At 39.6% G+C, this 13,263-nt stretch overlaps 1 protein-coding gene across 1 annotated transcript in view; it reads right to left on the reverse strand.

Annotated features, from left to right (window-relative positions):
• Positions 1-13,263, reverse strand: part of ipo11 (importin 11) — a 105,732-nt gene that overhangs the window by 20,547 nt on the left and 71,922 nt on the right. Inside the window, exons 23-29 of the mRNA XM_075467734.1 lie at positions 9,620-9,699; positions 9,425-9,505; positions 6,928-7,023; positions 6,449-6,562; positions 6,004-6,125; positions 2,399-2,494; positions 1,271-1,355 (exon numbers count right to left, since the gene is read on the reverse strand). Of these exons, the coding sequence (XP_075323849.1) occupies positions 1,271-1,355; positions 2,399-2,494; positions 6,004-6,125; positions 6,449-6,562; positions 6,928-7,023; positions 9,425-9,505; positions 9,620-9,699 (674 nt within the window). The remainder of the gene's footprint in view (positions 1-1,270; positions 1,356-2,398; positions 2,495-6,003; positions 6,126-6,448; positions 6,563-6,927; positions 7,024-9,424; positions 9,506-9,619; positions 9,700-13,263) is intronic.

The following is a 13,263-nucleotide window of genomic DNA, read 5'->3' on the forward strand; positions in this document are numbered from 1 at the left end:
TGAACCGGAATTTCATGCCACCCAGTGCAATATAAATGGGACTAATAATGTCACGTGTACTGATCAATTCAAGACACAATTGTGTCGCTCACAAACTGTCTGATCACATTTACAGAGGTGAGGGAAAAACCAGTTTGCAGTTACCGTTTATTACCAGAAATAAAAAGGCTTCAACAAACAAATGTCCCACTGTGCTTTCAGACCAGCCTAAACATAAGCAACAGATGTTGAAACGCACATGCTTTCCCACAGATATGCACACACCTGCCAAAGCGAGAGACCTTAAGAAAGCCAAACGGTCGACAATGTTGCAGGTCTCCTTCCTTATCGGCTTTCTGCGCAAACTGAAAACTGTATCACATGGACAAAGCCTTTGCTTGCACACACGCATTCATGCACGTCTCCAAGCACACACGCCCACATGCATTAAGGCTCAGAGCGGGCTGACTTTAAGTCTCCTCTGTTTTGTATTCTCTGGAGCAAAGAGTCAGTCTGGGCTGAGGTGATAAGTGCAATGGGATACCACCCAGCACATACACAGATGCTAACATCGAGAAAAGTCACACAAAAAATAAATACATCAGTATTTCTACATTTGAACGCCAATACATTAAACCTGTATATGAATTTTATTTTGCTCAAGCGCTCATTTGGAAACTAATAATACAATTAGGCCAGATTTCTACAATGTGAAGGGGAGTGTTGTCATTTCCAAGCTTCCAGTGTGACAGAGTAGCAGAGCAACACATCCTCAGACAGACGCATGCTCACACATGTATGTATCCCTGTAGTGTTTAATTGGTGTACATCTCCCACCTAGGGGCCATATATGGGTACTAAACATTCAAGCTTACGTAAAGACTTGCTGGATGCTTCCACGCCACACATTCACATCCAGGGGCTGCTCTTAGAAGTGACTATACAACGCACAAGATAGAAAGCTGTGAAGTGGCTACAATCTGATGCACGACAAAGTGGTACATACAGTGACCGTATTTCTCTTTTAGTATTTGAGAGAACCACATTAGTTTTCGAGAGTATAAATCTTCTATGGGTGTCTAAAATAAGCAACATCACAAGGGGAGAAGACTGTTTTTGTGTGAGTTTAGAGAACACCTGAATGAGAAGATTCTGAAAGTAAAATGAAAGTAACACATAATTGGTGTCTGAAATCTAAAATGAGAAAAGGAAAACAAAAGAGAGGCTTTATTGACTGCAGACTTGGATATGTGCTGTGTTTGCAAGTTGTATGGTATGTATGGTGACTCACGAGTTTCTTCCTCTTATCCTGCTCGGTTGGTGGCTCCTCGTCGTCGCTTAGCTTGGGCTCTTCAAAATGACTCATCAGCATGCAGCTGCAAACACAACAGATTCAACTCAATATCAATAACCGCCCGTACACTTGCACAGCAGGAGACAATTTCAGAACAAGCGGCATGTGCAAACACAGGCACACAAAAGAGGCCGAACCCTCTGGCACTTTTATCACACAGCTATGCCCGCTACTCACATTGGTTCATCTGCATGCAGAGACACTTGCATGTGAAATTTTTGTACTCTGTACAAAGTCAGTGTATGGTCTTTTATTGCCTGTGTGTTTGGTACTCAATCCTTATGCTGAGCATGGATAAAGTAGAGGGCAGTTGAATGTCACATTTTGTGAGTTTGAAATGTCGCAAGTGAAAACTCGTGACCAGAAATCTTAACGAAACGCTAACCAATAACATTCCAAGGAGCTAAAATAAACCAGTCAGCTTAATAAAATCCGGAGCTGGCAAATTGTGTCGCATAGATATGTAATCCATATGTACAATAATTCCAATACAAATCAATGACAATGTGAGAGGGTTTGCTTGCAGATTTCAGGAAATCAGTCACCCAAATCTGCAACTCCCCAATGCTTTATGGCCCTTTGTAGAGTTTAAATTCTTTGTTGCCTCTGACTGAGTCTCCTTGCTCTTATTACATTGATTTCTGGGAACAGCTGCAAAGAGAAATACACAAACATACTAGCAAGAACGACGCACTTTATATGCTGAATAAATGAATGAATGAATTATATGGCCACATGAAGTTTACTCTCTTTTATTTATACATTTGAAGTTTAAAGTTCACAGTACAACAGCTCTTCTCTTTCTAATTTTAAGGAATCAAATGTGATGTACTCGCCAGTTCAAGACAGTTCAATAAAGAAAAAAAGCACATTAAATTGTCACAATAAAGACGAACGACCTGATTGAATTAATAGGACACAATCAGTCGTGCTTGTCGATTCACAAACATTTGGAAAGACTGGAGGGTGTAAATGACATGATTTTACAAATACATAGAAATTAGTATCCCCCTTTTTCTACCCACTTGAATTAAAAAAAAGAAAAGGAAAAAGAGGAGCGCTTACTCTTTGAAGGTGCCCGTTTCCGTGTCCTCCGTCATCACGTCATGCAGCGCCTCAACGCAGATGTTGATGATGCCACAGAACTTGTCCTGGATCACACTGACAACACACGGATTACATAGCTTTGTTACTCAGTGGATCAAAAGGCCAGGTTCAATTCTGAGCCCACTGAAAGAGCATTCAAAACAAGAAAAAAGAAAAAGAAACTCCTACAGTCTTCCATACAGAGAAAAAAAAAAAAAGCAAAACATCCATTTACATCATTTGCTATAAAATGTGCGTTCCTCTTTGTATCTATACTCTGCATGAACATTTAGAAGAAGATCATTAAAAAAGTCCAAATCATAATGTAAGCAACAGTGCATTGAAAACATCTTAACATGACTTTTTTTTTTTTTTTCTAAATGGACACATCATACAACGCATATAAATGAAAACTGATGAGGCTTCTTATCTTAACATGCATTATTGCTTTAAAGTATGAAATAAAAAAAAAATTAAAAACAGAGCCACCATGGGTGTTCTTCCATCCAGGAAGCAATGTGGGCTCCCCACACTTAATCAAATATGCTGCCTTGCAACATTCACCACCAAAGCTTGGAGACAAGCAGCAGTCAGTGACGAATTGTTCGATCCGTTCTTTGAAAACAGTGGAAAGGAATTGGATCGGAAGGCCGAGCCAAGTGCTTGAGTGCATAAAGTTCACTGATCATAAAGTCTGGCAAAACATTTCAACAAAAAAATCAGCACGAAGGATGAACACCCTGCCAGTAAACATGGGCCCGTCTCCTTTTTCACATGTTTGGGAATCTTTCCACACACACCTATGAAGTACACACTTGAGGAAAAAAAAAAAAAAGAAAATAATAATAAAAAAAAAAAAAAAGCAAACAAACATGAAAACAAGAACATCTCTGCTTTTTGGGGGCTTCTATACATCTTGGATTTTCCAATAGTGCTCCGAGTTACTCATCAAAAAAACAGCGCTTTTTATTTTGGCACGGAGAAGCAGCCAGCTGCTGCTAATCATGGTGACTGACAGAAAGTCAAGAGGCCCCAGCGAGTTGAAAGACAATTTCAAACAATCAGCGTGACTGAATCGGTCTTTGACAAACATCATTTTCAGTATTGATTGATTTCAAACCCTCAAAAAAGAAAAGCTTTGTGAAGCAAATTACAATAATCTTTTTCCATTATAGATGCATGATGTCCATTGTTTAAAAAATATTCCAATGGATGCCACATATTCCACTAAATAGAGAAAAAGAAAGGAAAACCGCTGTACGTCAGCTACTTCACAACCAAAACCCTTCTGCACCTGCTTTTTTTGGTGATTGCAACTGGATGCACACATTCTATTAAAGTTCCCTTCGTATGTATCTAAGAATATCTCAATTCTAATTTTATACAGCTAAAATCTCTCATCTATCTCAGCTAATGACTGATGAGTTCTGATGCTCCGTGCTCATCACTGTAACAGGAAACATGATCTAAAAGCAAAGAAACTAGCTGCAAAAGCAAAGCCCCCAGAATCACACATTACTCTTTTCTTCCCAGTGTTTCAATTAAACAAAACAACCAAACCAAACTTGCTGAAGCAAAGTACAACAAGAAAAATACAATTTCTCCTGCATGGTGTACCCACTTCATGACAACACAGGTATATTCTTCAGTTTAGCAAAGAATGCACATCTATTTATAACTGCTTTCTTGTTGAGTATTGGAATCTCTTAATAAAAGGCTTTGCGATCGGAAAAAAATACAATGAAAAGGTGGAACACAAGGTTCTGATGAACAAAGCAGTCTTTTGTGAAAATGACCTCTTGGCTGGCTGCGTATGTTAAAAACAAAGAGCCAAAGATTTTTTCCCCTCAGAAAAGTTCATCTGCTCCGGCTCAGTGTGTTCACATATAAGCTCGCCAAAAGATAAACGAGGCAGTCTTACATTCAGGAAATGGAACATGATCAAACACAAACAAACTCAAAAAAATAAATGAGAAACGTGGGGAACTAATTAATCAGAGCCAGAAGCTGGTGAAGGAGCTGAAAGGTTATGGGGAATATGTCACAAGCATCTGATATGTTTCAACACAAATACAGCAAGATGTTAGATGTAAGAGATTAGACAAAGCAAGATGCTGAACACTGGAACTCTAATTGCACTCTAAGCTATTTAAGACGGGTGTATAAATAATACAGCCAATACAAAATTAAGCATAGACAAAATGCAACTTTACAGTACACATGCTTTTTTTTTTTTTTGTTATCGCATTTATCATCGGCCTGCAGCATTTCCATGGCACTTCAGGGCTCCACTGAAACATACAATAAATCACTTAACTTTCATCATTAATATATAATTAAAAAAATTAAAAAAAACTTTTAAAAAAAACGTAGCTGTGAACAAGATATGGACCTCTTCAATTTTAGCTGTGACTGTATAAGAGATTGTGGATTCGTCATGCAGCACTTAACTAATCCAGCCTGTCATCACGAGTTGCCGTTACAGACCAAGAACGGGGGTGTGAAAGGATTTCATGGCTGTCTATGTAATGCAGAGCTCCCTTACATCTCGATAAAAGTAAAAATCGTCACAAAGTCATATGGGATATTTAAATAATGATAATAAAAAAGGTCGTCTTTAAACACCACAGCGTGTCCTTTGAACCACTTCTGAGAAGTTTTACAAAGATAATTAAATGAGCTATTTCTTGATGGGAAGCAAAGCACTCGGCATTGACCTCAAGTTTTTCAGCGTATTCACTTTACAGCAGCAAAAAGCTACTCTTGCGATGCATGTTACCCTTCTGGAAATACAGCAGTGGTTTTACTATCGCAAGTTCTGCTAATTTGGACACAGGCAGAGCCAAAGCTTTGTACACAAAGAGTACACGGGCCCAGAATGTTCCACCAACTGTGTGCTGAGAGCTGTAATGCCGTAAGCATAGTCATCAGTTCATCTCTTTTTGTATTCCGTTGAATATTTTATACCGCTTCAGACAGCAGCCTGAAAAACATCTACATCATGTGAAGCTTTAACATAAGAGGCCTTGACTTCCGAGGGCGTGTGAGCATTTGTGCGTTTGCTCTTCATTTGCGGGTGAGAGATGTCGCCCAGATGGTGTTGACAAGAAGCAAAATAATCCACTACACTTGAGACTTTTTTGCCCTCCCCATATTTGCAATTTTCCTCCCACTTCCAAAAGCCTCGGGCATTTAAATCTAGAAAGGGTTGAGTCAGGAAAACATGTAAACTCATGATGGCGTGGGGATCAAATTCTCTGACAACACATTCGCTCCCTTAAGCTCCAAATAAAGCCTGAGTGGAAACCCTGCAGCCTGTGTAGGCCCGTGTGTGTGTGAGTAGTACATGCTTTTATGTTGGCACTGTTGCTGGTTAAGCTGATGCTTTTGTGCAGTAAATCATGACTTTAAGGGGGGGGGGGGGGGGGTGTGCTATTTTCTAATTACTTTTTAATAGCTAATACACATTGTGGTTACAGTTAACCCATTCAGAACAACTTGCTGTGCTGTTCTGGGCTCTTCTGGCCACATCAAAAGCCTTGTTTGCACATAAGTGTAAGGACGATATAAGTCTCTCCTGTCACCTGTTGTCAGAGGGTAGCAGAGAAAGCAGAGCCAGAGAGGACAGCTTTCTCCTCTCAGGCTGAGTGATGTTGTCCATGCGGTCGACCCACATCTCTATCACACTCCCCAACAACTGGTCCATCTAATCAGAGATATTATTAAGATGAAGGATGACAGAGAGACAAGAGGTGAGAGAAGAAAATAAAGAAAAAGCACACACAGAGAAGTGGCAATATAGTCAAAAAAAAAGAAAGAAAGAAATGTCACTTAAATTAAAAGCACCAACATCAGGTACAGCTCATTTGGAATTTAGAGAAATGTCAGAAATGTTTCCGTTTGTAATTCCTTCCTCGTTATTTTCAGATTCATTTGGAATGATTCGTTCTGAACAGCCACTTTGCAAATACGATTCTCAGAGGAATTCGGAGGGACTGGAGCGGAGATGACAGAAACAAGGAGCCTCACCTCTTGGTTGCATTCAGAAGCCATTTGTGTGAGCAAAGAGGAGAAGAAGCTGGAGTTCTGGAGCAGAACCCGACCCATGATGCCGAGGTAGGTGGACATCACCACAGGGTATCGCTGTAAATCACACACATGCAATCACATATCAAGATGGTCTTTAATATACATCAGTGATTTTACATAAAGCTTCTTGTATAAAGGTCATTAAACCTGATAATAGGCAGCTAGGTAAAAACCCACTGACACAGCAGAGTCCAGGATGTATTGACTAACTCAAATCATTAATTCATAAATGCCTCTAAGCAGCTCATTTTATGATAGAAAAGGACCAAGTAGAGGAATACACAGGGAAATTTCCATTTTAAGAAGTAAACTCAGTCTAATGGTAAAAGGCATTACAGATTATATAAAATATCTTCTTAAGTTTGTCTGTTTATATAACCCCAGTCCTGATGTGTGAAAGATGAAAAGGCAAAACTCACCTCCCCGTCCACTATACCTCGGAAGACAGCTGGCAGCAGGGGCTGAAACATGTGGGCTCCCAGTATGGGGCTAACCTTTAAAGCTATTTCTACCACCTGCAGAGACACAAGGAGGCAGGATGAGGGACACTCAGGAAGAGTGGCAAAGAGAAGCAGACAGGAAGAAAAAGGTCAGTCAAGGCGATGATGTAAAGAAAGTTAAGTGTGCTAGGAGGTAAGAAAGCAAAGTGCGTGGAAAGACTGACGTTTAACACTCGACATGTAAGTTTAGTTGGTTTTATATCTATAATTACCACACCACCAACAATGGTGTGACAGTGCGTCATTGATAAATTGCCTTTTTGTTTTCCAGCTGTCACTAACAAACAAAGCATTGTGTTACAAACCTGGCTCAAGACCATGCAACATGACACACAACGGGATAAACAAAAGTTTCACAGTTGTTACAAGAGTTAAATCAAAGAGCGAGTTAAGTGATATGTGGAGACAACCTCTGAGAGAGGGAGAGAAAACGCTGAGAGTCATTTTAAAGCTTAGTGCCGCCGACGTGTTAAACAACCAGATCAGTGCACATCGGCTCAGAAGAGAAAAGCACACTGATTACACAGATCCCTCTGTTGTCAGGGATCTCATTGTTATGTAGACATTCTCATTAAGTGTCTGCTGGCTTTTCTTTGCCCAGACAAAAGAACTGGCAGGAGCCAGATGTTCAGTAAAGCCACATGGCTTTACGAAGCAAAAGCTCACAGATCTTATGGCTAATTCTGATTACACACTGCCTGAGCTGTGCAAATAGCACAAACTTTGCAAAGACGGCACCGCAAGGGAAGGCACATGTACGCTCACTAAAGAAGGAGCCCAAACATAAGAACTAATAGACTTGAGTAAACCCTTTGATTATCTACAAACAGCTGCACAAGATATATTAGACCTCAAGAAAACAGTTTTCATTGTGAACATAATATGGTCCCTCCAGAATTTGCAGTTTCTTTTTCTTTTTCATTTCTATTTTTTTTTGCAAGGAGAGACAATAGAAAATTGCACAACAGGCAGCATGTTTTTTTTTTTTTCTTTTTGTATGGATATCATTAAAAATTTAAGGCCTAGTGACATATGCTTTGTTTCTAGATGTGCATCTGGGGTCTAGTCCACAATGTAGCAAAATGTCTTTGGAGCTCCAACTCAGAAATGAAAAGTCTGCATGAAGTGCAGAAATAAATATACTTGCATACACATGGCATTGATAAAAGTTTAATGAAAAAAGTGACACCCTTGAGGATGAGGGGCTTACAGAACCTCACAATACCGGAGGGCACTTTAATATGCTAAATGGAGATGCAAGTGATTTGTGTGGAATGATATATAATAAAAAAAATTATATATATATATATATATATATAAATAAAATAGATGAGTGCTTTTAAATCGTCGTAAACGTTGTCATCATTAAAAAGAGAAAGGTTCTCAAGAAAAACACGGAAATATTTTTAGATGTTTCATTTGAAGAGACCCAGCACGAACGTGAGAGGATGATGAAGTGGTTCAGTTCAGAAATACAGGTTCCAGTTTTTTGTACAACCCCACCCACTTCTGTTCAAACCGGTTCACAAAAACAAGAAAGGTCAAGTCAAACTCTACTCGCTACAGATTCCTGCAACTTGCGGCCGAAAAATCCAAACTCTATGAAATAAAAACGTTCACCTGCAATAAACTCCTTCAAATGCACACAGAATATTCACGTCATCCACTGACCTGTCAGCCAGTCAGCCAGCAAGAGTTTTTTTTTTTAGGAGCTACTTAAAAAAATATGTAAACCAACTAGATTTAGAATTTCTTTACAGAAACATAGCTACTTATAGCAATGTCTCACATAGAGGCTCAGACACTCACAGGGACAACTTTTACAACTTATTGTCAAGGCAGCTGATTAGGACATTATTGTGAGTGAGACAGGGAACATGAAGGCATTCAGTTGCTTATGTAGTTTTGTGCAATTTAAACATGCATATTATTGTAAATACAGAGGAATATAGCAAAAACATGCACACGGTTACATTGTGACACACACATTGAAAGTATAAGCAAATTCTACATCATGAAATCAAGACCACGATCGATCGGTAAAGAAAATAATTACATACATTTTTTGTCATGTCACCCAGAGCCTGTAGGATACAGTGTAAAACTAGGCCTTTATATTGTCATAGTGACATACTACGTCTTCTGGAGGGTAGAGGCAACTGGACAGGTAATGTTTAAACATGCCACGTCTGGCGTAAAACAGGATAGAGGCGAAACTTGGACTGAATGATATGTTATTAATCCCAAAATGGGAAGTTAACCAACTCTTGCTTAAAAGTTAAGAATGTAAAATGAACCCACAGAAAAGACAGACTGAGAGACATGTGAGATAATGAACTGAAGGGATTTGTAGAAGCATAAACAATCTGGCGTGACCATCAAACCAATTATGTGTGAACGAAGGACGTCACAGTACCTTAAGCACTTGAACCTGTCCCTCATTCGTGATGTCCTTTAGCAGATCACAAAAGGATCGACATATTGATTCTCCATAGCTCTGAGAAATAACAGACAAACAAGTAACTGAATATAGAAATGAATGAAACCAAATGAACATGGGTGCATTTGATAAAGCGCGTGTCAGTTTGCATGAAGTGTGTGTGTCTCTCACCTGCAGGAACTCTGCGGCCGATAAATAGATGTAGGCGTTGATAATCTGAAAGCAGGTGCGAAGATTCTCCGAGCTCAACTCTGAAACGACACAAAAATACTGAAAATGATCGATTTGGACATCCACTGTGTGTGTGTGTGTGTGTGTGTGTGTGTGGGGGGGGGGGGGGGTAGTTGAAAAATGGTTTAAAAACTAATTAAAAAAAATAACATTTGAATACATAGGATCATGCGCCATGTGTTGCCAGTTAATCTTAATAAGAAGAAAGAGAGCAATTTATTAAATTTCTGTGGAGAAAATAATGTGGAACTGGAACAACTAACGGTGACTAAAAAATACAGTAAAACTGGATGAGCTCCATTAAGTAATCAGTGTAGGATTTCAGAGATGCAATAAATGAACACCTCAGCAGCAGTTTCACAAGACTGAAGGAAGCTCAAACAGCTGCTTAACTGCCACTGGGAAACAATCTGTTTACAAAAACTGCACCTAAATTATTAAGCATAATCTGCAACATTATCATCGTGGCACTTAACCTGTTCTCTGCTTTCTATCTGACTTTTTTTTCTTCTTCTGGCCTTTCCTGTCCAAGTAACATACACAGAGAGACGGCTTGCAGATCGTTGCTGGATGAAAAGGGGATTTTCCATGTGTACAATATCTAATCATATAATTCAACACAATCTGATGCACTACAGACTCAGAAGAGCACCAAGTCAAAGGATGTTAGTAGTGAGCCACATTCAAATGGGATTAAAGGGGGACACACTATAACAGTGGATAGAAGAAGTCAAGAGGGCACTTTTTATTTTATTGTCAAAAAAAGAGAACCTATTGTTGCCCGAAACAAAGCAACAAGAGTAAAAAAAAACATTCACTCTGAAAAGGCTGATAGAAATATGGTAATGCTTCAAGAAGAATAACACACCGAACAGTTTGGACCAGACAATTACACACTGGATGATGGAGTGCATGGGTTCTACTCCAGGGTGCCAAGAGTGTTTACATGTTGTAATCCAGGACCATTGTGCTACCACGGCTCTACAGTAAATGTTAATGGCCTCTTGAAACATCCATTGTGTAATTACCACAAGTGGATACTCAGAGTGCAATTTGCACCTTAAAAATACTGTTGTTACATGTTGTGCAGAGTCTTCAATGCCTTCACAGGCGACATGTAAAAAGGTGTTGGGGAGGAGGAAAGACAGCTGTACAAACTGAGCCAGTTTTTCTTAATTAACTGCATCCGTTTGTCGGACTAAGCAGCAAAAATAGTGTTGAATTTGTAAAGATGATGATGAGGAAGAGGAGGGGTAGGTATTCATTGCCAAGAGCAGGAGCCGCACAAGAGGACAACAGAACAGTATAGCAAAAAAGGAGTCAAGTACAACTCGATGTACTAAAATAAAAAAACAACACTGAATTAATCTTGTTATTGTAAAATATTGGCCCTCTATTGCAAACTCAACTCTTTAAATTGTTGGAACAAGCGCCGAGCAGAATAAAGCTGCATGCGCATCTTTCCACAGATTAAAACCAATTTGAATCTACATACTGTAAACCGTCTAAACCTGAGTAAACACCACATTCCCTCATCAAGGTTTGTATGGAGGAAAATAAGAACTTAATGGCGAGCAGTACCAGAGGAGTCATGTCTGACCATGCCATTCCACACAGGTGATATCAATGTTGATCTATGCCATATGTTTTCTGGGCCATCTGTCGGCCATAATAAGGTAATGGGGATAATGCATGCAGCCATCTGTTATTTGGGTTATTGTATTCCAGGGCCTTTTTACACAGCAAGTCAACGTATATGAATATTCAACACAACAACATAGTATGGAGCAAAATTAAGACTAAAAGCGTTCAGTGTGCCAGCATATAATATGACCCAAAGGATGGAATTAAAAATAAATAAGCAAGTTTGCAAAATAGAGCAGTAAGAAGAAACAATAGCGTGACAGTTGAATAGCTGGAGCTACTCCGAATGGGCATTAAAGCCATTATTGTACTGTGTCATCATTGTGTGTAGTATACTGTTGTATGGATAATGGAATATAAACCATTACAAGAAAAAAGAGAGAAAAGATGAAAGCTACTACCATGATAGTTTCCTTTGATTAGACTATTCCTTTTTTTTCTCAAGGTAAGAACAGGTACTAGATGGCCTAACAGTGGTTGAACAAGTAAATGCACGTTCACAGTATATGGAGGGCATGGCAGCAAACGCTTCTGGTCAGGACTGCAACTAAACAATGGGTGTTTACCAGGAATGTAACCTTGGAAATAGAGAAGGGGAAAAACATGGTTTGGATGTTGTTTTGCTGCTGTAAGTACATCCAAGATACTCCTCCACAATGAAGTCGGTCGTCCAATAAGTGGAAGGTTGGCGGTTTGATTCCCACTCTCACCACTCAAAAAAAAAAAAAAAAAAAAAAAAGAAGATTGGTGGAACTGACAGCTGGAGGGGTGTCAGGTCCACCTCCTTGTCACGGTTGAGGTGCCCTTGAGCAAGGCACCGCACCCCCATGCTCCCCGGGCGCTGTGAACGGCTGCCCACCGCTCCAGGTTGGCATCTGTCTCCGAGTGTGTGACCCTGTGCATGTGCGTGTCAACAGGTGCCAACCTGGATGGGTTAAAAGCGGAGGACAAATTTTGTGTGTATGCATGATCAATAAATCTGATCTTAATCTTAATAACAGCAGCGTTGGCCTCAGTCAGATTGGAATTCTAGAGCCAGGATAAAGCCTTTATTAAATTATTTCAGAAAAATACTAATGAAAATACTAACTCAACGGCCGAAAGGGGAGCCAGAACAATATCATAGCCCAAATTATGTCTCACCAAAGCTTTAATTGTTGTGCCCAATACATTGATTCACTGGAATTCTTTTGCTGCTTTGGTTTTACTGCATCACAAGTCAGACAAGTGAATGAGAGCTGTTGAGTTCTACTGGGAACAAAAGTGCGTGTCTGTGTAAAAAATACACAAACACCACAAAACAATACTGTAAGAAACGGCAATGTACCAATTAGCATAATTTGAGACACGTAAAACTATGCATACCAGTCGCAAAACTTACAGGTTTCCGAGACACATCTCACACAACAGTGTTGGCTAAAGATGCGTTTTGTTAGAAAAAATTGCCTTGAACCATTCTGGTTAAATGAATAAAAATTCAGATTTCAGCTGCTGGATGTCTCAAGCTGGCAGCTCATTTCTGAACTCCTCCACGACAGCCAGTCAAGTCTTCTGGTACTGCTTTGAGCTGAGATGCCACAAATGAGTTCCCAAAGGCTCAGACTGGCACAGAAAAGGCATTTATGAGTGAGCTAAGAGTGAACACCTGAGGCATAGCTAAGAGGCTGCTCCAGTTCCGATGGCAGGAAAACTAGTGGGCTGTACGAATAAGTGATAAAAGGGCAAATCTGGAATTAAATGTAAGCTTGGGATGATTATCTTGATTATAAACCCTCGGACTAAATGGTGCAGTAAGATTTAAAGCATTTAATTGTTAGCGGCAACGCTCTACAAACTGCAGTAAATGAGGAAAAAATAGGGTTCCATCACCATGAATGTTTCCCAGGAGGAAATAATTAAAAAAAAAAACTGGAAAAAAAAAAACTTCGGACTTGTAAAAT

This window comes from Odontesthes bonariensis, chromosome 6 (assembly GCF_027942865.1).
Source record: "Odontesthes bonariensis isolate fOdoBon6 chromosome 6, fOdoBon6.hap1, whole genome shotgun sequence".
Lineage (NCBI taxonomy): Eukaryota > Metazoa > Chordata > Actinopteri > Atheriniformes > Atherinopsidae > Odontesthes > Odontesthes bonariensis.